The sequence below is a fragment of the Salmo salar genome, chromosome 26, assembly GCF_965601325.2.
Source record: "Salmo salar chromosome 26, fSalSal1, whole genome shotgun sequence".
Taxonomy (NCBI): domain Eukaryota; kingdom Metazoa; phylum Chordata; class Actinopteri; order Salmoniformes; family Salmonidae; genus Salmo; species Salmo salar.
This window is the reverse complement of record NC_138316.1, coordinates 45991131-46017262: the sequence shown is the minus strand read 5'-3', so window position 1 is coordinate 46017262 and position 26132 is coordinate 45991131. Positions and strand designations below refer to the sequence as shown.

Genomic DNA, 26132 nt, shown 5'->3' with positions numbered 1-26132 from the left:
AAACAGTCATACAAAAAGTTTAAACAATCAAAGCTCTTACAAAACGGTTTGTTTCCGACTTTACGAGGGGCACATGAACGCAGCATCACCTCTGATCGAACTTCGCGAACAACCCAGCATTTTTTATCCCCACTGGTACCCGTACCTCTAGAAAGGTAGCAAGATGGCTGCGGAGCCGAACAAGACAGAAATTCTGACCATTTTTAAAAGACTACGGTCTATTCCAACTAACAAGGTAACACGAATAAGTGCTTACTGTCTATTCACTAATTTAATGATCCGTTATTGGAGGTGGAACGTAGACCAGAAAAATGATGACGTCCATCCGTCTACAGTAGTAAGCTGGTCTCTGCCTGGGCCTTACGACGGCCAGCAAGAAGCTGACGTTAGCTCACTAGGCTAGCAGAGCGGCTACCTTTTCTTATCTAAATCGGCCACGTATGATATGTATCGTTAACGCGCCTTGTTTTTCTAACCTAGTTAACCAGTCTGGTGACTTGTTTATTTGAGCCAGAACGAGTAGGGCCGGGGCCAATGTCTGAAAGATTGTCTAACGTTAGCACCAAAGCCAACGTAATTGGACTCCTAGCAAACGTTAGCTAGCCATTAGCTTATTTTGCTTAGCTACTATCAAAGTGCAAAATTGCCTAGTTTAATGTACCAAGCTAAATTCCCCGGGTCGACTAACGTTACCTCATCCATAGCCGGGAACGACTGATGTTATCTTCTTCCCAGGGGAACTTTAAGAGCCCGGTACGAGCCCGGACGCTCGGTATGAACTTGAACACGCATCACTTGCGCTACTGTTTTGGAAATAAGGAACCTATCTTTAATATCAGCGATAAATAATTTTCAAAAGGTAAAGTACTACACACCTTTACTATACGTCTCCCCACACGGCCATATCTCCATGTTACAGCGCGTGTTGACGGAAGACTGAGGCGACCACCTGTGCTATTTAGCAATGTAACACAATTCGTGTGTAATGGAAGAAGGCCGCCAGAAACGTTTTGTAACCGAAAAATACTGTCGGCAGCAACTGTGAAGCCGGTTAAAACGGCGTATGTGTATATTTTGCAGATGTGATATGAATTTAGGGCTTTATGTTTCTAGAACCGTATCGCAATTGAGAATCAATTCCCGTTTAGATGGAGTATTTTGCTGTTCTGGCTGCCAGAGCCAGTTAACCTCTGAAAACAACCTACAATGAACAAAAATATAAACGCAACATGTAAAGTGTTGGTCCCATGATTCATGAGCGGAAATAAAAAATCCCAGACATTTTCTATGTACATAAAAAGCTTTTCTCGATTTTTTTTGGCACAAATTTGTTTACATCCCTATTGGTGAGCATTTCTCCTTCGCCAAGATAATCCATCAACCTGACAGGTGTGGTATATCAAGAATCTGATTAGACAGCATGACTATTACACAGATGCATCTTGTGCTGAGGACAATGAAAGGCCACTTTAAAATGAGCAGTTTTGCCACATATGTCTCGTGTTTTGAGGGAGTGTGAAATTGCCATGCTGACTGCAGGAATGAACACCAGAGCTGTTGCCAGAGAATTTAATGTAAACTTCTCTACCATAATCCGCCTCCAACAGTGTTTTAAAGAATTTGTCAGTATGTCCAACCGGGCTCAACTGCAGACCATCTGTAACCACGCCAGCCTAGGAACTCCACATCTGGCTTCTTCACCTGTGGGGGAGTATTTCTGTCTGTAATAAAGCCCTTTTTGGGGTGGAAAAACTAATTCGGATTGGTTGGGCCTGGCTGCCAAGTTGGTTGGCCTATGCCCTCCCAGGCACTCCCATGGCGGCACCCCTGCCCAGTCATGTGAAATGCATTGATTAGGGCCTAATGAATTTATTTCAATTGACTGATTTCCTTATATGAACAGTAACTCAGTAAAATCTTTGAAATTGTTGTTTATATTTTTGTTCAGTATAAAAGGTCACTCATTGGACCTTAAGGACTAACGGTAGGGTTGCCTACACTCTTTAAGAGTACATTCTTGGGCTAGGGGTCGACTGGACCAGAATTGGGCCTTACAGGAGACGTTGATATGGAGAATCTCCTTTAAGCCCAGGAAGCAGGCATTCAACTTGCCATTATTGATTATTACAACTCGCATATAGCGGCTACCAGAGGTTACAGACATTACCCTGGTTCTATGAGTGAAGTGCAATCTTGTTGTTGTTTCTCTCGTGACCCCATTTTTCAAATCAAGGAACCCCTAGTTAGGGAAACGCTGCATTATGTTGACCAGACGGTCGACTGGTCAGTCTATCAATGGAAATACAGTCGTGAGGAGGCGCGATCAGATGGGACCATTCTAGCCAATGAGAGAGGGCAGATACGCGTGTGAACAACAGGCACGATGGTCCTTGCTATCTGGGATCATTGGGACGTCCCAACTCTGACATTACTCCATTGAAGTTGACATTAAAAGGTTACGGTAGGGGTTTGGGCTAGGGACGTCTCAAGGGTACCGGATAGCACTAAACTAGGCACAACTTCAATATAAAGTGTTTTTTTTCCTCAAAGTTGCCGGATGTCACACGTCCTACTTATATCAGTACACTCCTAACAACTTAAGCCTTAGAAAACGTCTATTAGATCAATTAAGGCTCATGTAGCAAATAAGACATTACATTTTTTGTTGACTAAATTCAACTCTCTCATTGACCTTCGACACTCTCAACGCTCGCTTGGTGGGCAAGTTTTTTGTTGAAAATTGCCACCTGATGGAGGAGACAGATTGTTTTTTAGCAGTTTCCCCTCTCGCGTCGCCTCTTCCTCTGATTGGTTGCATCTCAATAGTCTGAAATATCTTCATTTTCTGTGTAATCTTCCTTAATTAAAACAGCTGATTTAAATATGATGGAGCACTATCAGTAGGTCTTCCCCAGCAGTAGAAATAACTACTTATTGAGATGAACTCACGGCCATTTTTATGTTAGCTATGCGTTCACTGATAGCCAAGTTTAAAAAGCAGGAAAGCTATTGAACATCCATTCCTTGAGGCTGCGATCACATGTAGAACCTGAGATCTTGTGTAAATAACCCTTGAGTTTAGTCATTGACAATGAACAATGCTTTATGGTTAATGTACGAGTGTCCCCCATGTCTGTAACTACGTCGCTTGTTCTCTTCCCTGTTTAAGACCACATCCAGACATGTCTGCTGTAGGTATGTAGCTAGCTAACTAGGCAGTGAATTGTGTGTTTGTTTCTGTGCAAGGCGTGCTTTGACTGTGCTGCCAAGAACCCCAGCTGGGCCAGTATACCATATGGAGTGTTTCTGTGCATCGACTGCTCTGGCATTCATCGCTCTCTGGGAGTGCACCTCAGCTTTATCAGGTAGCCTGGCTGTCTGTCTCTCTCACACACACACACACACGTCATGACTCGATAATCACAAGTTTTACTGTCATACACTGTCAAGGAGAACATTTGATACAATCCCCATGTTGTTTTGTTCTTCATCTCAGATCCACTGAGCTCGACTCCAACTGGAACTGGTTTCAGCTGAGATGTATGCAGGTCGGAGGCAACGCCAACGCGGTACGTCAATACGATAACATTCCATTATACATAGACGTTGAACAACACACAACTTTAAACAGGACCTGCTCTGGATCTGACTCTCTCCCCTCTTGTCTGTGTCCTCCTGGTGAAGACGGCCTTCTTCCGCCAGCATGGCTGCTCCACCAATGACACTACCACCAAGTACAACAGCCGTGCGGCACAGATGTACCGAGAGAAGATCCGACAGCAAGCCAACACGGCGCTGTCTAAATATGGGTCTGATGTGAGTATGGGCTGAGAGCGCAGCTTCAACGGTCACCCAAACGTACCATACCTTATGTAGCATGTATGCATGTAACAACTCGCTCTTAACCCAGCATTTTAAACGAGGCTCACGGTGATATATCCCTACTCCCAAGTTGTGGTTGGAACCACTATACCACTGAACATTGAGCTTTTGGAATTACACCATGTTTATTGAGTTGTTTAAATTCCTACTTATATTATGTCTTATGGTTATCTATATAGGTCTATATATTATTATGTCTTATGGTTATCTATATAGGTCTATATATTATTATTATGTCTTATGGTTATCTATATAGGTCTATATATTATTATTATGTCTTATGGTTATCTATATAGGTCTATATATTATTATTATGTCTTATGGTTATCTATTTAGGTCTATATATTATTATGTCTTATGGTTATCTATATAGGTCTATATATTATTATTATTTCTTATGGTTATCTATATAGGTCTATATATTATTATGTCTTATGGTTATCTATATAGGTCTATATATTATTATTATTTCTTATGGATATCTATATAGGTCTATATATTATTATTATGTCTTATGGTTATCTATATAGGTCTAATTATTATTATTATGTCTTATGGTTATCTATATAGGTCTATATATTATTATGTCTTATGGTTATCTATATAGGTCTATATATTATTATTATTTCTTATGGTTGTCTATATAGTATTATTATTATTTCTTATGGTTGTCTATATAGGTCTATATATTATTATGTCTTATGGTTATCTATATAGGTCTATATATTATTATTATTTCTTATGGATATCTATATAGGTCTATATATTATTATTATTTCTTATGGTTATCTATATAGGTCTATATATTATTATTATTTCTTATGGTTATCTATATAGGTCTATATATTATTATTATTTCTTATGGTTATCTATATAGGTCTATATATTATTATTATTTCTTATGGTTATCTATATAGGTCTATATATTATTATTATTTCTTATGGTTGTCTATATAGGTCTATATATTATTATGTCTTATGGTTATCTATATAGGTCTATATATTATTATTTCTTATGGTTATCTATATAGGTCTATATATTATTATGTCTTATGGTTATCTATATAGGTCTATATATTATTATGTCTTATGGTTATCTATATAGGTCTATATATTATTATGTCTTATGGTTATCTATATAGGTCTATATATTATTATTTCTTATGGTTATCTATAAAGGTCGATATATTAATATTATGTCTTATGGTTATCTATATAGGTCTATATATTATTATTATTATTATGTCTTATGGTTATCTATATAGGTCTATATATTATTATGTCTTATGGTTATCTATATAGGTCTATATATTATTATTATGTCTTATGGTTATCTATATAGGTCTATATATTATTATTATTTCTTATGGTTATCTATATAGGTCTATATATTATTATGTCTTATGGTTATCTATATAGGTCTATATATTATTATTTCTTATGGTTATCTAAATAGGTCTATATATTATTATTATGTCTTATGGTTATCTATATAGGTCTATATATTATTATGTCTTATGGTTATCTATATAGGTCTATATATTATTATTATTTCTTATGGTTGTCTATATAGGTCTATATATTATTATTTCTTATGGTTATCTATATAGGTCTATATATTATTATTTCTTATGGTTATCTATATAGGTCTATATATTATTATTTCTTATGGTTGTCTATATAGGTCTATATATTATTATTATTTCTTATGGTTGTCTATATAGGTCTATATATTATTATTTCTTATGGTTATCTATATAGGTCTATATATTATTATTATTATTATTATGTCTTATGGTTATCTATATAGGTCTATATATTATTATTATTATGTCTTATGGTTATCTATATAGGTCTATATATTATTATTATTTCTTATGGTTGTCTATATAGTATTATTATTATTTCTTATGGTTATCTATATAGGTCTATATATTATTATTATTTCTTATGGTTATCTATTTAGGTCTATATATTATTATTTCTTATGGTTATCTATATAGGTCTATATATTATTATTATTTCTTATGGTTGTCTATATAGGTCTATATATTATTATGTCTTATGGTTATCTATATAGGTCTATATATTATTATTATTTCTTATGGTTGTCTATATAGGTCTATATATTATTATTATTTCTTATGGTTGTCTATATAGGTCTATATATTATTATTATTTCTTATGGTTATCTATATAGGTCTATATATTATTATTATTTCTTATGGTTATCTATATAGGTCTATATATTATTATTATTTCTTATGGTTGTCTATATAGGTCTATATATTATTATTTCTTATGGTTGTCTATATAGGTCTATATATTATTACTTATGGTTCTTATGGTTATCTATATAGGTCTATATATTATTATTATTTCTTATGGTTATCTATATAGGTCTATATATTATTATTATTTCTTATGGTTATCTATATAGGTCTATATATTATTATTATTTCTTATGGTTATCTATATAGGTCTATATATTATTATTTCTTATGGTTATCTATATAGGTCTATATATTATTATTATTTCTTATGGTTATCTATATAGGTCTATTATTATTATTATTTCTTATGGTTATCTATATAGGTCTATATATTATTATTATTTCTTATGGTTGTCTATATAGGTCTATATATTATTATTATTTCTTATGGTTGTCTATATAGGTCTATATATTATTATTATTTCTTATGGTTATCTATATAGGTCTATATATTATTATTATTTCTTATGGTTATCTATATAGGTCTATATATTATTATTATTTCTTATGGTTGTCTATATAGGTCTATATATTATTATTTCTTATGGTTATCTATATAGGTCTATATATTATTATTATTTCTTATGGTTATCTATATAGGTCTATATATTATTATTATTTCTTATGGTTATCTATATAGGTCTATATATTATTATTATTTCTTATGGTTATCTATATAGGTCTATATATTATTATTTCTTATGGTTATCTATATAGGTCTATATATTATTATTATTTCTTATGGTTATCTATATAGGTCTATATATTATTATTATTATTATGTCTTATGGTTATCTATATAGGTCTATATATTATTATTATGTTATCTATATAGGTCTATATATTATTATTATGTTATCTATATAGGTCTATATATTATTATTATTATTTGTTATGGTTGTCTATATAGGTCTATATATTATTATTATTTCTTATGGTTATCTATATAGGTCTATATATTATTATTATTTCTTATGGTTATCTATATAGGTCTATATATTATTATTATTTCTTATGGTTGTCTATATAGGTCTATATATTATTATTTCTTATGGTTATCTATATAGGTCTATATATTATTATTATTTCTTATGGTTATCTATATAGGTCTATATATTATTATTATTTCTTATGGTTATCTATATAGGTCTATATATTATTATTATTTCTTATGGTTATCTATATAGGTCTATATATTATTATTTCTTATGGTTATCTATATAGGTCTATATATTATTATTATTTCTTATGGTTATCTATATAGGTCTATATATTATTATTATTATTATGTCTTATGGTTATCTATATAGGTCTATATATTATTATTATGTTATCTATATAGGTCTATATATTATTATTATGTTATCTATATAGGTCTATATATTATTATTATTATTTCTTATGGTTATCTATATAGGTCTATATATTATTATGTCTTATGGTTATCTATATAGGTCTATATATTATTATTTCTTATGGTTATCTATATAGGTCTATATATTATTATTATTTCTTATGGTTGTCTATATAGGTCTATATATTATTATTTCTTATGGTTATCTATATAGGTCTATATATTATTATTTCTTATGGTTATCTATATAGGTCTATATATTATTATTATGTTATCTATATAGGTCTATATATTATTATTATTATTTGTTATGGTTGTCTATATAGGTCTATATATTATTATTTCTTATGGTTATCTATATAGGTCTATATATTATTATTTCTTATGGTTATCTATATAGGTCTATATATTATTATTATTTCTTATGGTTATCTATATAGGTCTATATATTATTATTATTATTTGTTATGGTTGTCTATATAGGTCTATATATTATTATGTCTTATGGTTATCTATATAGGTCTATATATTATTATTTCTTATGGTTATCTATATAGGTCTATATATTATTATTATTTCTTATGGTTATCTATATAGGTCTATATATTATTATTATTTCTTATGGTTATCTATATAGGTCTATATATTATTATTATGTCTTATGGTTATCTATATAGGTCTATATATTATTATTATGTCTTATGGTTATCTATATAGGTCTATATATTATTATTTCTTATGGTTATCTATATAGGTCTATATATTATTATTATTTCTTATGGTTATCTATATAGGTCTATATATTATTATTATTTCTTATGGTTATCTATATAGGTCTATATATTATTATTATATCTTATGGTTATCTATATAGGTCTATATATTATTATTATGTCTTATGGTTGTCTATATAGGTCTATATATTATTATTATTTCTTATGGTTATCTATATAGGTCTATATATTATTATTATTTCTTATGGTTATCTATATAGGTCTATATATTATTATTATTTCTTATGGTTATCTATATAGTATTATTATTATTTCTTATGGTTATCTATATAGGTCTATATATTATTATTATTTCTTATGGTTATCTATATAGGTCTATATATTATTATTATTTCTTATGGTTATCTATATAGGTCTATATATTATTATTATTTCTTATGGTTATCTATATAGGTCTATATATTATTATTATATCTTATGGTTATCTATATAGGTCTATATATTATTATTATGTCTTATGGTTGTCTATATAGGTCTATATATTATTATTATTTCTTATGGTTATCTATATAGGTCTATATATTATTATTATTTCTTATGGTTATCTATATAGGTCTATATATTATTATTATTTCTTATGGTTATCTATATAGTATTATTATTATTTCTTATGGTTATCTATATAGGTCTATATATTATTATTATTTCTTATGGTTATCTATATAGGTCTATATATTATTATTATTTCTTATGGTTATCTATATAGGTCTATATATTATTATGGCTTATGGTTATCTAAATAGGTCTATATATTACTACTGATATTATTATTTCTTATGGTTATCTATATATTCCTACTGTGATATTATTCCTCTGAGAAGGCAACGAACTCCCCCTCTCTCGTCCCTCTCACAGCTACCCATATCAGCTACACATTGGCCTGTTGAGTCACCAGCGAGTGGGCAAACTCCACGTGTGATGTCACCAGCAACATTAATTAATGTCTTGTGGATAGACCACACGATACATAATTACCCACAAACACCATATCTGTTCTTATTGGTGCAGCTGCATGCTGCACTTCCAGGTCCTCACAAGGCTTTTGCAGATACCAATTCAGATTTGAATGTGCTGTGAGTGTGTAGAGGTGTTTCATATTTTAACTCACTAGTTTCAAATCATCAACTATGGTCTTCAGTTTGGGCCAAACTGTTTAAGCAGGTGTTATAGAGCTGAGCTATATTTAAAATGGGAAATCAAAACGTCCCCTATGACCAGCATATTCCTTTCCCAAAACTAGTGGGTATAGACTTATGATGTTTATATCTATAGAGGCCAGGGGTTGATTTGGCTCTGGGCCATCTAAATCAAATGTATTTATAAAGCCCTTCTTACATCATCAGATGTCACAAAGTGCTATACAGAAACCCAGCCTAAAACCCCAAACAGCAAGCAATGCAGATGTAGAAGCACGGTGGCTAGGAAAAACTCCCTAGAAAGGCAGCAACCTAGGAAGAAACCTAGAGAGGAACCAGGCTCTGGTGGCCAGTCCTCTTCTGGCTGTGCCGGGTGGAGGTTATAAGAGTACATGGCCATTAAGGCCAAATTGTTCTTCAAGATGTTAAAACGTTCATATTTGACCAGCAGGGTCAAATAATAATCACAGTGGTTGTAGAGGGTGCAGCAGGTCAGTACCTCAGGAGTAAATGTCAGTTGGCTGTGTGAATGGCGTCCGTTAACCCTTCCTCTTTCTCTCTCAGCTGTGGATTGACCCATCCAGTGTGAGTAGCCAGCCTGCAGCCCCAGAGAAGAGACAGACAGACTTCTTTGCTGAGCATACTCAGGTAGGCCTGAGGTCTACTGTTCAAATCACACCAATCACACAAGTGTTTTGTGCTTCTGTGTTCATTCTGTGTGTGCAGTAGTGTTGGTTCTGTGTGTATGTGTTGTGTTATTTAATGTGACTGAATTTGTATGTTTGCAGCCTTCAATCAGCTGGGACGTGACGGCTACTTCCCTGACAGAACACAATGGAACCCTCACTCCTCAACTATTGGAGGACACACCTAAAGTCCCCCACACCGCCAGCACTCGTGAGTCTCACACTCACACACACACACACACACACACACACACACACACACACACACACACACACACACACACACACACACACAGTCCCCCCTCTCCTATCCTTTCGTCTGGAGCTTTCCCATATGTTTCTGAGGTTGAATTATACAGTTGATCTGTGATTGTATTTGACATTCTCAGAGCTGGAGGAAGGGCCAAGCATTGAGGGACTGAGCACTGAGCAATCTCCCAAAGTCACTATAGGTAAGTCATCAGCCAACATCCTGTTCCTCCTCTGCCTCCTTTCACATGACAACGGCTCCTCCCCTCACCTCTCAATGATCTTTGCTGACCTTAAAAACAAGGAATAGGTGATGGTCACAGCCATTTACAGACCTCAACATCCACAGTAACCCCCCCCCCCCCGATATTCTGGCAAGCATGCCCTAATTGGCTCTTCCCAGAATTGGAGACCCCTCCCCCTTATTTAGACGTTTGGACCAGGAACCAAATTGTCCCTACCCCTCCCATACACAGCCCACCATGTAATACAGTCACTGGAGGTTTTCCATATGACCATGGAGTCCTCAGTAACACCTGTGTCTGCTTTGTCCGTAGAGGACTCCATGCGTTTGTCATCAGATCAACCACAGCTACCCAAAGGTGATTGGAACACCTTTTTAAAAGCTGCCGTCAGCCCATTGGCTGGCCAGATTTTCAGGAAGCATGGTTGGTTCTGTGCTTGACTGATACCTCACCTGATTGTGACACGCAAGCTTAAGCCCCTCCCTCCCAGCTCTAAGTAAAATGTGTGACTGCAAAGGCTTTTTTCCTTCTTCCAGTCTCCTAACATTAATACAACAGTCAGACAACCCCTATTCAACATGTAGCCTCGGTCACAGACCTAGCAGGCTTCCAGTGCCTTTCATTCAACACGTAGCCTCGGTCACAGACCTAGCAGGCTTCCAGTGCCTTTCATTCAACACGTAGCCTCGGTCACAGACCTAGCAGGCTTCCAGGGCCTTTCATTCAACACGTAGCCTCGGTCACAGACCTAGCAGGCTTCCAGTGCCTTTCATTCAACACGTAGCCTCGGTCACAGACCTAGCAGGCTTACAGGGCCTTTCATTCAACACGTAGCCTCGGTCACAGACCTAGCAGGCTTACAGGGCCTTTCATTCAACACGTAGCCTCGGTCACAGACCTAGCAGGCTTCCAGGGCCTTTCATTCAACACGTAGCCTCGGTCACAGACCTAGCAGGCTTCCAGTGCCTTTCATTCAACACGTAGCCTCGGTCACAGACCTAGCAGGCTTACAGGGCCTTTCATTCAACACGTAGCCTCGGTCACAGACCTAGCAGGCTTCCAGTGCCTTTCATTCAACACGTAGCCTCGGTCACAGACCTAGCAGGCTTCCAGGGCCTTTCATTCAACACGTAGCCTCGGTCACAGACCTAGCAGGCTTCCAGGGCCTTTCATTCAACACGTAGCCTCGGTCACAGACCTAGCAGGCTTCCAGGGCCTTTCATTCAACACGTAGCCTCGGTCACAGACCTAGCAGGCTTCCAGGGCCTTTCATTCAACACGTAGCCTCGGTCACAGACCTAGCAGGCTTCCAGTGCCTTTCATTCAACACGTAGCCTCGGTCACAGACCTAGCAGGCTTACAGGGCCTTTCATTCAACACGTAGCCTCGGTCACAGACCTAGCAGGCTTCCAGGGCCTTTCATTCAACACGTAGCCTCGGTCACAGACCTAGCAGGCTTCCAGGGCCTTTCATTCAACACGTAGCCTCGGTCACAGACCTAGCAGGCTTCCAGGGCCTTTCATTCAACACGTAGCCTCGGTCACAGACCTAGCAGGCTTCCAGTGCCTTTCATTCAACACGTAGCCTCGGTCACAGACCTAGCAGGCTTCCAGTGCCTTTCATTCAACACGTAGCCTCGGTCACAGACCTAGCAGGCTTACAGGGCCTTTCATTCAACACGTAGCCTCGGTCACAGACCTAGCAGGCTTCCAGGGCCTTTCATTCAACACGTAGCCTCGGTCACAGACCTAGCAGGCTTCCAGTGCCTTTCATTCAACACGTAGCCTCGGTCACAGACCTAGCAGGCTTCCAGTGCCTTTCATTCAACACGTAGCCTCGGTCACAGACCTAGCAGGCTTCCAGTGCCTTTCATTCAACACGTAGCCTCGGTCACAGACCTAGCAGGCTTCCAGGGCCTTTCATTCAACACGTAGCCTCGGTCACAGACCTAGCAGGCTTCCAGGGCCTTTCATTCAACACGTAGCCTCGGTCACAGACCTAGCAGGCTTCCAGTGCCTTTCATTCAACACGTAGCCTCGGTCACAGACCTAGCAGGCTTCCAGTGCCTTTCATTCAACACGTAGCCTCTGTCACAGACCTAGCAGGCTTCCAGTGCCTTTCATTCAACACGTAGCCTCGGTCACAGACCTAGCAGGCTTCCAGTGCCTTTCATTCAACACGTAGCCTCGGTCACAGACCTAGCAGGCTTACAGGGCCTTTCATTCAACACGTAGCCTCGGTCACAGACCTAGCAGGCTTCCAGTGCCTTTCATTCAACACGTAGCCTCGGTCACAGACCTAGCAGGCTTACAGGGCTTTTCATTCAACACGTAGCCTCGGTCACAGACCTAGCCGACTCAGTGTCATAAGTTTTCACTCCCATTGGACTTCTTCATGTTGTATTGTGTTATAAAATAAAAAATATTACATTTAAATACATCACTGATCTACACAAAATAGTCTCATGTCAAAGTGAGGGATAAATTCTGTACAGACTTCCTTCGACTGTCATTTAGATCAGTATTGTGGAGTGTTGTTGAGCCATCCTTAGTAGAGTAGATCAGTATTGTGGAGTGATTACAATGTGGTTGAGCCATCCTTAGTAAATCAGTATTGTGGAGTGACTACAATGTGGTTGAGCCATCCTTAGTAAATCAGTATTGTGGAGTGACTACAATGTGGTTGAGCCATCCTTAGTTTTGTCCCATCACAGCCGTTAAACCCTGTAGCTGTTTTAAAGTCACAGTAGGACTCATGATGACATCACTGCACGGTTCCCTTCCCGTCCAGCAGCTCAGTTAGAAAGGCAGTCTGTATCTTTGTTGTGTCTGGGTGGTTTGATAAACCAGCCAAAGCTTAATTAATAACCTGATCATGCTTAAAGGGATATTCAGTGCCTGCCATTTTTTTTTACCCATCTACCAATCGCTGCCCTTCTTTATGAGGCATTTGAAAAGCTCCCGTTGGTTGAATCTCTGCTTGAGATGCAGTACTTCAACCTAGTCAGTGGTACAACTGAATGTATTCGACTTAAATGTGTCTGACCTTACAGAGGTTGTATGTTTGGGGTACCAAGAAAGGGTCATTCAAATCATGTTGACCCCTATTATTTCACACACTGATGCCATGCAACTTATTGTGTGATTTGCTAGACAAATGTTTTCTGCTCAACAATCAATATATTTTAGTTATTAATTTTTCTTAATTTGTGAACATTTTATATAATTTTATTTTCAGTTTGACATGGAGTATTTGGTATGGATCAATGATTTGGTGCGTATCATTTCACTTCTGCTTCGTATCAAAATGTGAAAGTCCAATGGGGTGAATCCTTATTGTAGTATCTGTATGTCCCATAACTTTAGAATAACGTAAACAAATGAAACTATTTCTGTCAGGTGTATGACAATGGTGCTGTCCTTCAGCTGCAGTGATATAACACTGCTGATTGTAGCACATTGCTTGTCTTGAAACTGCTCTGACTGGATAAAAGGACTGTTGGAATGCTATTTCTCACCTGAGTGTGTTGACATGTTCTTTGTGTAGCGTCTGCTAAGGGTACTGAATGTTTGCACCTTTTAACAGAGGGGAAACGTACAACGGTTTGTGCATTCACATGTATGGGGGCACGGCTATGCATTGGTGTGTGCGACTTGCAATTCTTTTTCAAAGTTATGCAGAGCGATTACAACTCGTGAGTCCATGGCCTGTCGCTGTCCACCAGTGTTCTAATGATGATCTTTGTGTTACAGATGTGAAGCAATCCATCATTGGGAAAAAGAAGCCCAGCACTACTAAGAAAGGGGTAGGTTACAACCCCTTCAGCATTCAGACAGGGGGCTCCGCATGAGGAGCAGGGTTTAGGCTGGTCACGTGATCTGACTAGGAAACACGTGGAGCCCTAGATCTGGCATGTAGTTAGGGCTCGGTGTTGTTCCTGGATAAGTCACGTTGACCAGAAAAACAAATGTCCCAAATCAGAACCACCAAACCTGGCTAATGAATCAAGTGCGTTGATCAAACCATGAATGTAATACTACCACTTGTCCACTGGGGGGGCAGTCATTTCCTCTATCTGTCCCCAGCTGTGTGTAACCATCTCCTCTGTGCTCCTCTCCCTCCAGCTGGGTGCTAAGAAGGGCCTGGGGGCCCAGAAGGTGAGCAGTAAGAGCTTCTCGGAGGTGGAGAAACAGGCCCAGGTAGCTGAGAAGCTGAGAGAGGAGCAAGCAGCGGATGCTAAGAAACAGGCAGAGGAGTCTATGTGAGTGAACCAAAGTTTGACAGTCAGAGAGCATGGAAACACCTCCGCCCCACATTCTGCTGTTTAGTGTTTACACTATATTAATATTTGCTGTCTTCTCATGGTCAGACTGTTCAGAGGTTGGTTAAATCAGGCTGCAAATAATGCAGCCTACTTCTGCGTACAGAAAGTGAAAAGAGGTGATCCTTGAGGACAGCAAGTAGTGACATCGGCTGGCGCAATAATTGTATTATCGTGTAACCGACAATTATGGACCATATAAAAATTGTCTTAATATATTTAACACACTGAGGGTAATGTTGGTAATCATTTTACGAGGAGAACGACATGGTCGGGAGGAGAATTTCCGAAAAATTCCAAGTGGGCAAAATTGTTGCAAATTAATGTAGAACAATTGACAAATGTCTCTTTTTGCAGTGTGGCCTCCATGCGCCTGGCCTACAAGGAGCTGGAGATTGACAGGAAGATGGACAACAAGAAGATGCAGAACATGGAGGGTAAGAAGAGAGAGCAGGCTGAGAGACTGGGCATGGGCTTCGGCAACCGCAGGTAATCAAGTTATCAGTGTTCAAACCATGTTTTCAAAGAACAGTAATGTTTCTCTCATGGAATAAGCGTTCCTTGAGCACTACAAATAGCAAATGAGTGCTGCCTGTTTGCATGTGCTACTGTAGGCTATAGTATTCCTGCTTAAACGATACTTCAGGATGTTGGCAATGAGGCCCTTTATCTACTTCCCCAGAGTCAGATGGACTCGTGGATACCATTTTTATAGTCCGTGTCAAATTTGAAGGACGTTAGAGAGAGTTTTGTGAGCCAATGCTAACTAGCGTTAGCGCAATGACTGGAAGATACCATTGACTTCCAATCATTATGCTAATGCTAGTAAGAAATTGCGCAAGGGCTAGTTAGCAACTTCCTTCAAACTGCACGCAGAGACATAAAAATGATATCCAGGAGTTGATCTGACTCTGGGGAAGTAGATAAAGGAGTTGATCTGACTCTGGGGAAGTAGATAAAGGAGTTGATCTGACTCTGGGGAAGTAGATAAAGGAGTTGATCTGACTCTGGGGAAGTAGATAAAGGAGTTGATCTGACTCTGGGGAAGTAGATAAAGGTCTTAATTGCCAAAAATCCCAAAGTATTCCTTTTAATTATTTACGCTTTTGGTTGGTGTCCTACTCTTTGATGGGATGCCATGTTACAGAGTGTGGCTTTAACTTCAGTGGTGTTTGTGTGTTTACGGTGTCTGTGTGTGTGTAGATTGTGTTGCAGTACATTATTGTGTGTGGACATGACTTAAGTGTGTGTGTATTCTGCGTATTCCAGCACCATATCTCACTCAGTGATGTCAGAGATGCAGGTGATTGAGCAGGAGACGCCCTTGGGGGCCAAGTCCTCGCCTCGCTCCAAACTGGACATGTTGGATGAGCCGGGCTTCTCCTCCGGACCCCCTAAGTACGTCACACCCCAAACAGATCAGAATGTCTTCTCCTAAGGAGTAGTAGTTTTTTCCCAAGATGGCGTAGCAGTTCAGACGTCCTCTACCCTCCTCTTGTCGTGTCCCGTGTATATATATATTTACATATTATTATTATTTTTTTCTTCACTTATCTTTTTATATATATATTTTTTTAATTCTAAAAACTCAACCTCAAAGCACTCTCCTGCAACCCGCCTCACCAATTTAAAAAAGAAAGTATTATTTACCTCATCTGAATTCCACAACAGAAGCTAGCAAGAGGTTAGCCATTTTCACTGGCTAACGTTGAAGTTCAGCTAGCCACGGTTAGCTGTCCTCAGCTATCCATTAGCTCGAAAAGCTATCGCCAGTTTTTGTACAGCGCGACTCAGACCAGAGCATACCGGACCTTACCAACGCATACCAACGCCTTTCTAAGGTCTTCGAAAGCCAAGTCAACAAACAGATTACCGACCATTTCGAATCCCACCGCACCCTCTCCGCTATGCAATCTGGTTTCAGAGCTGGTCATGGGTGCACCTCAGCCACACTCAAGGTCCTAAACGACATCGTAACCGCCATCGATAAGAAACAATACTGTGCTGCCGTATTCATTGACCTGGCCAAAGCTTTTGACTCTGTTAATCACCACATCCTCATCGGCAGACTCAGTAGCCTTGGTTTCTCAAACGATTGCGTCGCCTGGTTCACCAACTACTTATCTGACAGAGTTCAGTGTGTCAAATCGGAGGGCCTACTGTCTGGACCTCTGGCAGTCTCTATGGGGGTACCACAGGGTTCAATTCTTGGGCCAACTCTTTTCTCTGTATACATAAATGATGTCGCTCTTGCTGCTGGTGAATCTCTGATCCACCTCTACGCAGACGACACCATTCTGTACACTTCTGGCCCTTCTTTGGACACTGTGTTAACAACCCTCCAGACGAGCTTCAATGCCATTTAACTCTCCTTCCGTGGTCTCCAACTGCTCCTAAACACAAGTAAAACTAAATGCATGCTCTTCAACCGATCGCTGCCTGCACCTGCCCGCCTGTCCAGCATCACTTCTCTGGACGGTTCTAACTTAGAATTTGTGGACAACTACAATTACCTAGGTGTCTGGTTAGACTGTAAACTCTCCTTCCAGACTCACATCAATCATCTCCAATCCAAAGTGAAATCTCGAATTGGCTTCCTATTTCACAACAAAGCATCCTTCACTCATGCTGCCAAACATACCCTCGTAAAACTGACCATCCTACCAATCCTCGACTTCGGCGATGTCATTTACAAAATAGCTTCCATTACCCTACTCAACAAGCTGGATGCAGTCTATCACAGTGCCATCCGTTTTGTCACCAAAGCCCCATATACTACCCACCACTGCGACCTGTACGCTCTCGTTGGCTGGCCTTCGCTTCATAATCGTCGCCAAACACATTGGCTCCAGGTCATCTACAAGACCCTGCGAGGTAAAGTCCCCCCTTATCTCCGCTCACTGGTCACCATAGCAGCACCCACCTGTAGCACGCGCTCCAGCAGGTATATCTCTCTGGTCACCCCTAAAGCCAACTCCTCCTTTGGTCGTCTCTCCTTCCAGTTCTCTGCTGCCAATGACTGGAACGAACTACAAAAATCTCTGAAACTGGAAACACTTATCTCCCTCACTAGCTTTAAGCACCAGCTGTCAGAGCAGCTCACAGATCACTGCACCTGTACATAGCCCATCTATAATTTAGCCCAAACAACTACCTCTTCCCCTACTGTATTTATTTATTTTATTTATTTTGCTCCTTTGCACCATATTATTTATATTTTATCTCTGAACTTTCTTCAAACTACAAATCTACCATTCCAGTGTTTTTCTTGCTATACTTTATTTACTTTGCCACCATGGCATTTTTTTTGCCTTTACCTCCCTTATCTCACATCATTTGCTCACATTGTATATAGTCTTATTTTTTTTTCTACTGCATCATTGATTGTATCTTGTTTTACTCCATGTGTAACTCTGTGTTTTTGTATGTTGTCGAACTGCTTTGCTTTATCTTGGCCAGGTCGCAATTGTAAATGAGAACTTGTTCTCAACTTGCCTACCTGGTTAAATAAAGGTGAAATAAAAAAATTAAAAAAAAAGTAGTGGAAAAACGGGTTTCTGTCCGATTCCAAATGGACTTCCAACCCCAAGCTAGCTACCTCCCAGGCACTGGTGTTAGTGTATACAGCTGAAAGGATTGGATTGGTATTAACAATATGGTAATGGATCCAACTTGCCTTCAGATAGGCTTGATATACTTGTCTTCATCTTGCTAAGACACCTATCCAATCATTTCAGAATTATCTAAGAGCCTTGGGTCTATGGGTTAAGGGTAGAGCCTTGGGTCTATGGGTTAGGGGTAGAGCCTTGGGTCTATGGGTTAGGGGGTAGAGCCTTGGGTCTATGGGTTAGGGGGTAGAGCCTTGGGTCTATGGGTTAGGGGGTAGAGCCTTGGGTCTATGGGTTAGGGGGTAGAGCCTTGGGTCTATGGGTTAGGGGGTAGAGCCTTGGGTCTATGGGTTAGGGGGTAGAGCCTTGGGTCTATGGGTTAGGGGGTAGAGACTTGGGTCTATGGGTTAGGGGGTAGAGCCTTGGGTCTATGGGTTAGGGGGTAGAGCCTTGGGTCTATGGGTTAGGGGGTAGAGCCTTGGGTCTATGGGTTAGGGGGTAGAGACTTGGGTCTATGGGTTAGGGGGTAGAGCCTTGGGTCTATGGGTTAGGGGGTAGAGCCTTGGGTCTATGGGTTAGGGGGTAGAGCCTTGGGTCTATGGGTTAGGGGGTAGAGCCTTGGGTCTATGGGTTAGGGGGTAGAGCCTTGGGTCTATGGGTTAGGGGGTAGAGCCTTGGGTCTATGGGTTAGGGGGTAGAGCCTTGGGTCTATGGGTTAGGGGGTAGAGCCTTGGGTCTATGGGTTAGGGGGTAGAGCCTTGGGTCTATGGGTTAGGGGGTAGAGCCTTGGGTCTATGGGTTAGGGGGTAGAGCCTTGGGTCTATGGGTTAGGGGGTAGAGCCTTGGGTCTATGGGTTAGGGGGTAGAGCCTTGGGTCTATGGGTTAGGGGGTAGAGCCTTGGGTCTATGGGTTAGAGACTTGGGTCTATGGGTTAGGGGGTAGAGACTTCATCAACCTCTGTTTCCTCAGATCTAATCCATTATGAATGTGTCCTTGTGTATCCCTACCTGACCAACATTGGATCTATCCCTGCCTCTGTGTGTGTGTGTTTTGTTGGGACAGGTACAAGGACAACCCGTTCACGGCGGGCGACGGCTTCGGCTCGCGGTGGGACTCTGATGGGGGCGTGGCCTCCTTCACCTCCTCCTGGGCCCTGGAGAAGGAGGAGCCTAAAGAGGAAGTGACCATCTCCAGCATCCAGCCTATCGGAGAACGGCCCAGTCGGCGGAAGGCAGAGGAGGCGGCGCCCGTGTCCGAGTCGAGCGAGGCCCGGCAGAAGTTTGCCAACGCCAAGGCCATCTCTTCCGACATGTTCTTCGGCCGCGAGAGCTATGCCGAGGTAAAGTTACACCGCTGTATTACCAACAAATACCAGCCACCTGTCAACTGAATGGAAACCTGTAGAGCAAGGCAGGCCGCATTTAATAACACAACCGCTGCTCTGGTCTAGTATGGTGTTGTTTAATATTGTGTTGACTAGTATGGTGTTGTTTAATATTGTGTTGACCAGTATGGTGTTGTTTAATATTGTGTTGACTAGTATGGTGGTGTTTAATATTGTGTTGACTAGTATGGTGGTGTTTAATATTGTGTTGACTAGTATGATGTTGACTAGTATGGTGTTGTTTAATATTGTGTTAACCAGTATGGTGTTGTTTAATATTGTGTTGACTAGTATGGTGTTGTTTAATATTGTGTTGACTAGTATGATGTTGACTAGTATGGTGTTGTTTAATATTGTGTTGACTAGTATGGTGTTGTTTAATATTGTGTTGACTAGTATGGTGGTGTTTAATATTGTGTTGACTAGTATGGTGGTGTTTAATATTGTGTTGACTAGTATGGTGGTGTTTAATATTGTGTTGACTAGTATGATGTTGACCAGTATGGTGTTGTTTAATATTGTGTTGACTAGTATGGTGTTGTTTAATATTGTGTTGACCAGTATGGTGTTGTTTAATATTGTGTTGACTAGTATGGTGTTGTTTAATATTGTGTTGACTAGTATGGTGGTGTTTAATATTGTGTTGACTAGTATGATGTTGACTAGTATGGTGTTGTTTAATATTGTGTTGACCAGTATGGTGTTGTTTAATATTGTGTTGACTAGTATGGTGGTGTTTAATATTGTGTTGACTAGTATGGTGTTGTTTAATATTGTGTTGACTAGTATGGTGGTGTTTAATATTGTGTTGACTAGTATGGTGGTGTTTAATATTGTGTTGACTAGTATGGTGTTGTTTAATATTGTGTTGACTAGTATGGTGGTGTTTAATATTGTGTTGACTAGTATGGTGGTGTTTAATATTGTGTTGACTAGTATGGTGGTGTTTAATATTGTGTTGACTAGTATGGTGGTGTTTAATATTGTGTTGACTAGTATGATGTTGACTAGTATGGTGTTGTTTAATATTGTGTTGACCAGTATGGTGTTGTTTAATATTGTGTTGACTAGTATGGTGGTGTTTAATATTGTGTTGACTAGTATGGTGGTGTTTAATATTGTGTTGACTAGTATGGTGGTGTTTAATATTGTGTTGACTAGTATGATGTTGACCAGTATGGTGTTGTTTAATATTGTGTTGACTAGTATGGTGGTGTTTAATATTGTGTTGACTAGTATGGTGTTGTTTAATATTGTGTTGACTAGTATGGTGGTGTTTAATATTGTGTTGACTAGTATGGTGGTGTTTAATATTGTGTTGACTAGTATGGTGGTGTTTAATATTGTGTTGACTAGTATGGTGTTGTTTAATATTGTGTTGACTAGTATGGTGTTGTTTAATATTGTGTTGACTAGTATGGTGTTGTTTAATATGGTGTTGACTAGTATGGTGTTGACTAGTATGGTGTTGACTAGTATGGTGTTGACGACTAGTATGGTGTTGTCTAGTATGGTGTTTAATATTGTGTTGACTAGTCTAGTATGGTGTTGACTAGTCTAGTATGGTGTTGACTAGTCTAGTATGGTGTTGACTAGTCTAGTATGGTGTTGTTTAATATTGTGTTGACCAGTATGGTGTTGACTAGTCTAGTATGGTGTTTAATATTGTGTTGACTAGTCTAATGAGATGGTGTTGACTAGTCTAATGAGATGGTGTTGACTAGTCTAATGAGATGGTGTTGACTAGTCTAATGAGATGGTGTTGACTAGTCTAGTGAGATGGTGTTGACTAGTCTAGTGAGATGGTGTTGACTAGTCTAGTGAGATGGTGTTGACTAGTCTAGTGAGATGGTGTTGACTAGTCTAGTGAGATGGTGTTGACTAGTCTAGTGAGATGGTGTTGACTAGTCTAGTGAGATGGTGTTGACTAGTCTAGTGAGATGGTGTTGACTAGTCTAGTGAGATGGTGTTGACTAGTCTAGTGAGATGGTGTTGACTAGTCTAATGAGATGGTGTTGACTAGTCTAGTGAGATGGTGTTGTCTAGTGAGATGGTGTTGACTAGTGAGATGGTGTTGACTAGTCTAGTGAGATGGTGTTGACTAGTGAGATGGTGTTGACTAGTCTAGTGAGATGGTGTTGACTAGTCTAGTGAGATGGTGTTGTTGGTGTTGACTAGTCTAGTGAGATGGTGTTGTCTAGTGAGATGGTGTTGACTAGTCTAGTGAGATGGTGTTGACTAGTCTAGTGAGATGGTGTTGACTAGTCTAGTGAGATGGTGTTGACTAGTCTAGTGAGATGGTGTTGACTAGTCTAGTGAGATGGTGTTGACTAGTCTAGTGAGATGGTGTTGACTAGTCTAGTGAGATGGTGTTGACTAGTCTAGTGAGATGGTGTTGACTAGTCTAGTGAGATGGTGTTGACTAGTCTAGTGAGATGGTGTTGACTAGTCTAGTGAGATGGTGTTGACTAGTCTAGTGAGATGGTGTTGACTAGTCTAGTGAGATGGTGTTGTCTAGTGAGATGGTGTTGACTAGTCTAGTGAGATGGTGTTGACTAGTCTAGTGAGATGGTGTTGACTAGTCTAGTGAGATGGTGTTGACTAGTCTAGTGAGATGCTGTTGACTAGTCTAGTGAGATGGTGTTGACTAGTGAGATGGTGTTGACTAGTCTAGTGAGATGGTGTTGACTAGTCTAGTGAGATGGTGGTGTTGGTGTTGACTAGTCTAGTGAGATGGTGTTGACTAGTCTAGTGAGATGGTGTTGTTGGTGTTGACTAGTCTAGTGAGATGGTGTTGACTAGTCTAGTGAGATGGTGTTGACTAGTCTAGTGAGATGGTGTTGTCTAGTCTAGTGAGATGGTGTTGTCTAGTGAGATGGTGGTGTTGGTGTTGACTAGTCTAGCTAATGTAGGGCTGTCCCCGTAAAATAAATACAAATATTGGTCGACCGAGAGTCGTCTGTTCTTTCTACCAGAAGATACTTTTTTTTTTAAGTAGAGGAGTGGATCAGGAAACCAGTCAGTATCTGGTGTGACCACCATTTGCCTCATGCAGCACCACACATCTCCTTCACATAGAGTTGATCAGGCTGTTGATTGTGGTCTGTGGGAAGTTTCTGGATATTGGCGGGAACTGGAACACGCTGTCGTACACGTCGATCCATAGCATCCCAAACATGCTCAATGGGCAACATGGAAGAAGTGGGAAAATATCAGCTTCCAGGAATTGTGTGCAGATCCTTGCAACATGGGGCCGTGCATTATCATGCTGAAACATGAGGTGATGGCAGCGGATGAATGGCACGACATTGGGCCACAGGGTCTCGTCACGGTGTCTCTGTGCATTCAAATTGCCATTGATAAAATGAAATTGTGTTCGTTGTCCGTAGCTTATGCCTGCCCATACCATCCCCCCACTACATGTGTGGGGCACTCAGTTCTCAACATTGACATCAGTAAACCGCTCGCCCACAAGACGCCACACACGTGGTCTTCGGTTGTGAGGCAGGTTGGACGTACTGCCAAATTCTCTAAAACGACGTTGGGGCGGCTTATGGTAGAGAAATGAACATTCAATTCTCTGGCAACAGCTCTGGTGGACATTCCTGCAGTCAGCATGCCAATCGCACGCTCCCTCAACTTGAGACCTCTGTGGCATTGTGTTGAGTGACAAAACTGCACATTTTAGAGTGGCCTTTTATTATCCCTAGTACAAGGTGCACCTGTGTAATGATCATGCTGTTTAATCAGCTTCTTGATATGCCACACCTGTCATGTGGATGGATTATCTTGGCAAATGAGAAAGGCTCACTAACAGGGATGTCTACAGATTTGTGCACAAAATTTGAGAGACATTTCTGGGACCTTTCTTGTTTTGTCCAGTGTAATACCAGAGGCTCTTCTAATGAAACTGATTCTAAATCCTTTATTAAAGCATAGCAAAGTTTTATTTTTTTAATTTTTTATTGCCTAATTTGTACAATTGCTGTATCCGACATTTTGTGATTAGACAATTAAGGCAAGGGCTGTTTCCTCGTCTCCTCACTCCACTGCTGTCTCCGCCGCATTGTTCTCAACACCACTATGCTGGTTAACTCTGCTATTATCCACATAGCAACATGGTTTAGGAAAAGGCGCCAATTCAACAGCGCACTGATGTTTCAGAACCACGGACAGCGACCGCTATCCAAGCACATTATTTATAAAATAATATTTTTATTAGTGTTGCACCATTGTTCTTATGTAACCATATAGAATTTCAGTAGCACATGTCTTAGAAATGGACTGTTCCATCCCCACAGCCTCTACAATGGATCAGTCCAATCAGACAGGCGCCAATCAGACAGGTGTCTTGTGCACCATTTCATTTTTTAAATAATATTGTGACTGACTGCTCAACTAAAGAAATATCGGTCGACCAACAGCATATCGACCAAACAATGGAGCAGTCTAAATGGGTTCAACCCTAAACTAATGACATTGTGTCGTTGGTGTTGACTAGTCAAGCGAATGCGATGGTGTTGTCTAATGAGATGGTGTTGTTCTGTCATTCCCCAGTATGAGGCCAAGACACGTCTGGAGGGCCTGTCTGGCAACACGTCCATCAGCTCTGCTGACCTGTTTGGGGACGGGAGTGACCGTGACACAGGTAAGGGTTCATGTTGTGTGTTTGAGTATTTGTTAGTGTGTGTGTGTTTGATCTCTCTCTCTCTCTCTCTCTCTCTCTGTCTCTCTCTGTCTCTCTCTGTCTGTCTCTCTCTGTCTCTGTAGGGGCAGCAGGTTATGAGAGTGTGTTTGAGTATTTGTTAATGTGTGTGTGTTTGTGATCTCTCTGTAGGGGCAGCAGGTTATGAGAGTGTGTTTGAGTATTTGTTAATGTGTGTGTGTTTGTGATCTCTCTGTAGGGGCAGCAGGTTATGAGAGTGTGCTGCCGACGGGGCCAGACATTGCTCAGTTCAAACAGGGGGTGAAGACTGTGGCGGGCAAGATGGCCGTGCTGGCCAACGGCGTCATGAACACCATACAGGTGACAGGACCAGACACCTCAACACAATACAATTACACATACAGAGAAACTCTATTGTCCTGTCTACTGTCTAGTAGGACACACAACTGAAAACATAAATTGAGCATTTGTATTGAACAAGTCCAGGTGGTCTCTCCCTGTTTGTCAGTTTTCTTCAGTTTGGTTCCTAATGATCACCACTCTGTTCTCTAGTATTGGTAGGAAAACATACCGCTCTGTTCTCTAGTATTGGTAGGAAAACATACCGCTCTGTTCTCTAGTATTGGTAGGAAAACATACCGCTCTGTTCTCTAGTATTGGTAGGAAAACATACCGCTCTGTTCTCTAGTATTGGTAGGAAAACATTACTAGATGGATGTTAATGTGCTGACCCAGCTTGTTGTGTTTGTGTTAGGATCGCTATGGAGCTTACTGAAGAGACCAGGACGACCAACACACAGCTGCAGGGGAGAGGGAGCCATGACGTCATACTGACAGAGAGCGGAGGAGGGGGGCCAGAGAAAATCACTACTGACTGGTATCTGTAGTGAGAGAAGGGAAGAGAGATTGCATGAATGGAGGGGGACCCAAAACCCCCCCCCCCCCCCCTAACCCCGTTTCTGTCCATCCACTTTTTAGAGTGAGACAAAGTTTTATTTTCAGCAAAGAAAGCTCTGAAAGGTGTAAAGTATTTTTTGTTCTGTTCTAACTAGTCTTGTTTTCTATAATGTTTTGGTCTCTGATTTCAACAAATATTAATGATATAAAGTATTCTCTAAGAATGATATGATAACCAATCCTCTCTGTTGATCTATGCTTTTTGACATTGTTTTTACTGTGTGTTTTCAACCGTCTCTCACTATTTTAACAGACAGAGCCGCATATGTTTAACCATTCAGCATTAACATCATCAAAGGGAAGCAGTAGTCCAGTACAGTTGATTTATCCGTTACCATGACAATGGACCACAACATTCTCTGGTCGAATGGAGTGGAGTTAATCACACCAAGTTAAATTGTAAGAATGTTTTAACTGAACTCCACACAGCCGGAATCAAACACAACACCTCCACTCTGAGTGATGCCATCTACCAAGGTCAGGAGATGGACGGGGAACAGAGGAGGTGTACTTTAGGAACATAATGACCTAGTCCATCTACCAAGGTCAGGAGATGGATGGGGAACAGAGGGGGCA

At 39.8% G+C, this 26132-nt stretch overlaps 1 protein-coding gene across 4 annotated transcripts; it reads left to right on the top strand.

The window, feature by feature from the left end:
- The first annotated feature begins 89 nt into the window (after window positions 1–89).
- LOC106587908 (ADP-ribosylation factor GTPase-activating protein 2) lies at window positions 90–25735 on the top strand. Of its 4 annotated transcripts, XM_082969751.1 has the most exons (16): window positions 90–235; window positions 3247–3365; window positions 3497–3569; window positions 3685–3816; window positions 10004–10087; window positions 10228–10336; window positions 10515–10577; window positions 10932–10976; window positions 14372–14424; window positions 14744–14880; window positions 15298–15429; window positions 16210–16338; window positions 19612–19888; window positions 24491–24581; window positions 24838–24959; window positions 25354–25735. In XM_082969751.1, exons 1-16 carry the CDS (start codon window positions 164–166, stop codon window positions 25372–25374), a joined length of 1659 nt encoding a protein of 552 aa, XP_082825877.1. In that variant the 5' UTR covers window positions 90–163; the 3' UTR covers window positions 25375–25735. The 4 variants fall into 4 exon arrangements, with proteins under 4 accessions (XP_082825877.1, XP_082825878.1, XP_082825879.1 ...); XM_082969752.1 differs by lacking the exon at window positions 10932–10976; XM_082969753.1 differs by lacking the exons at window positions 24838–24959; window positions 25354–25735 and adding an exon at window positions 24704–24774.
- Window positions 25736–26132: the final 397 nt, after the last annotated feature.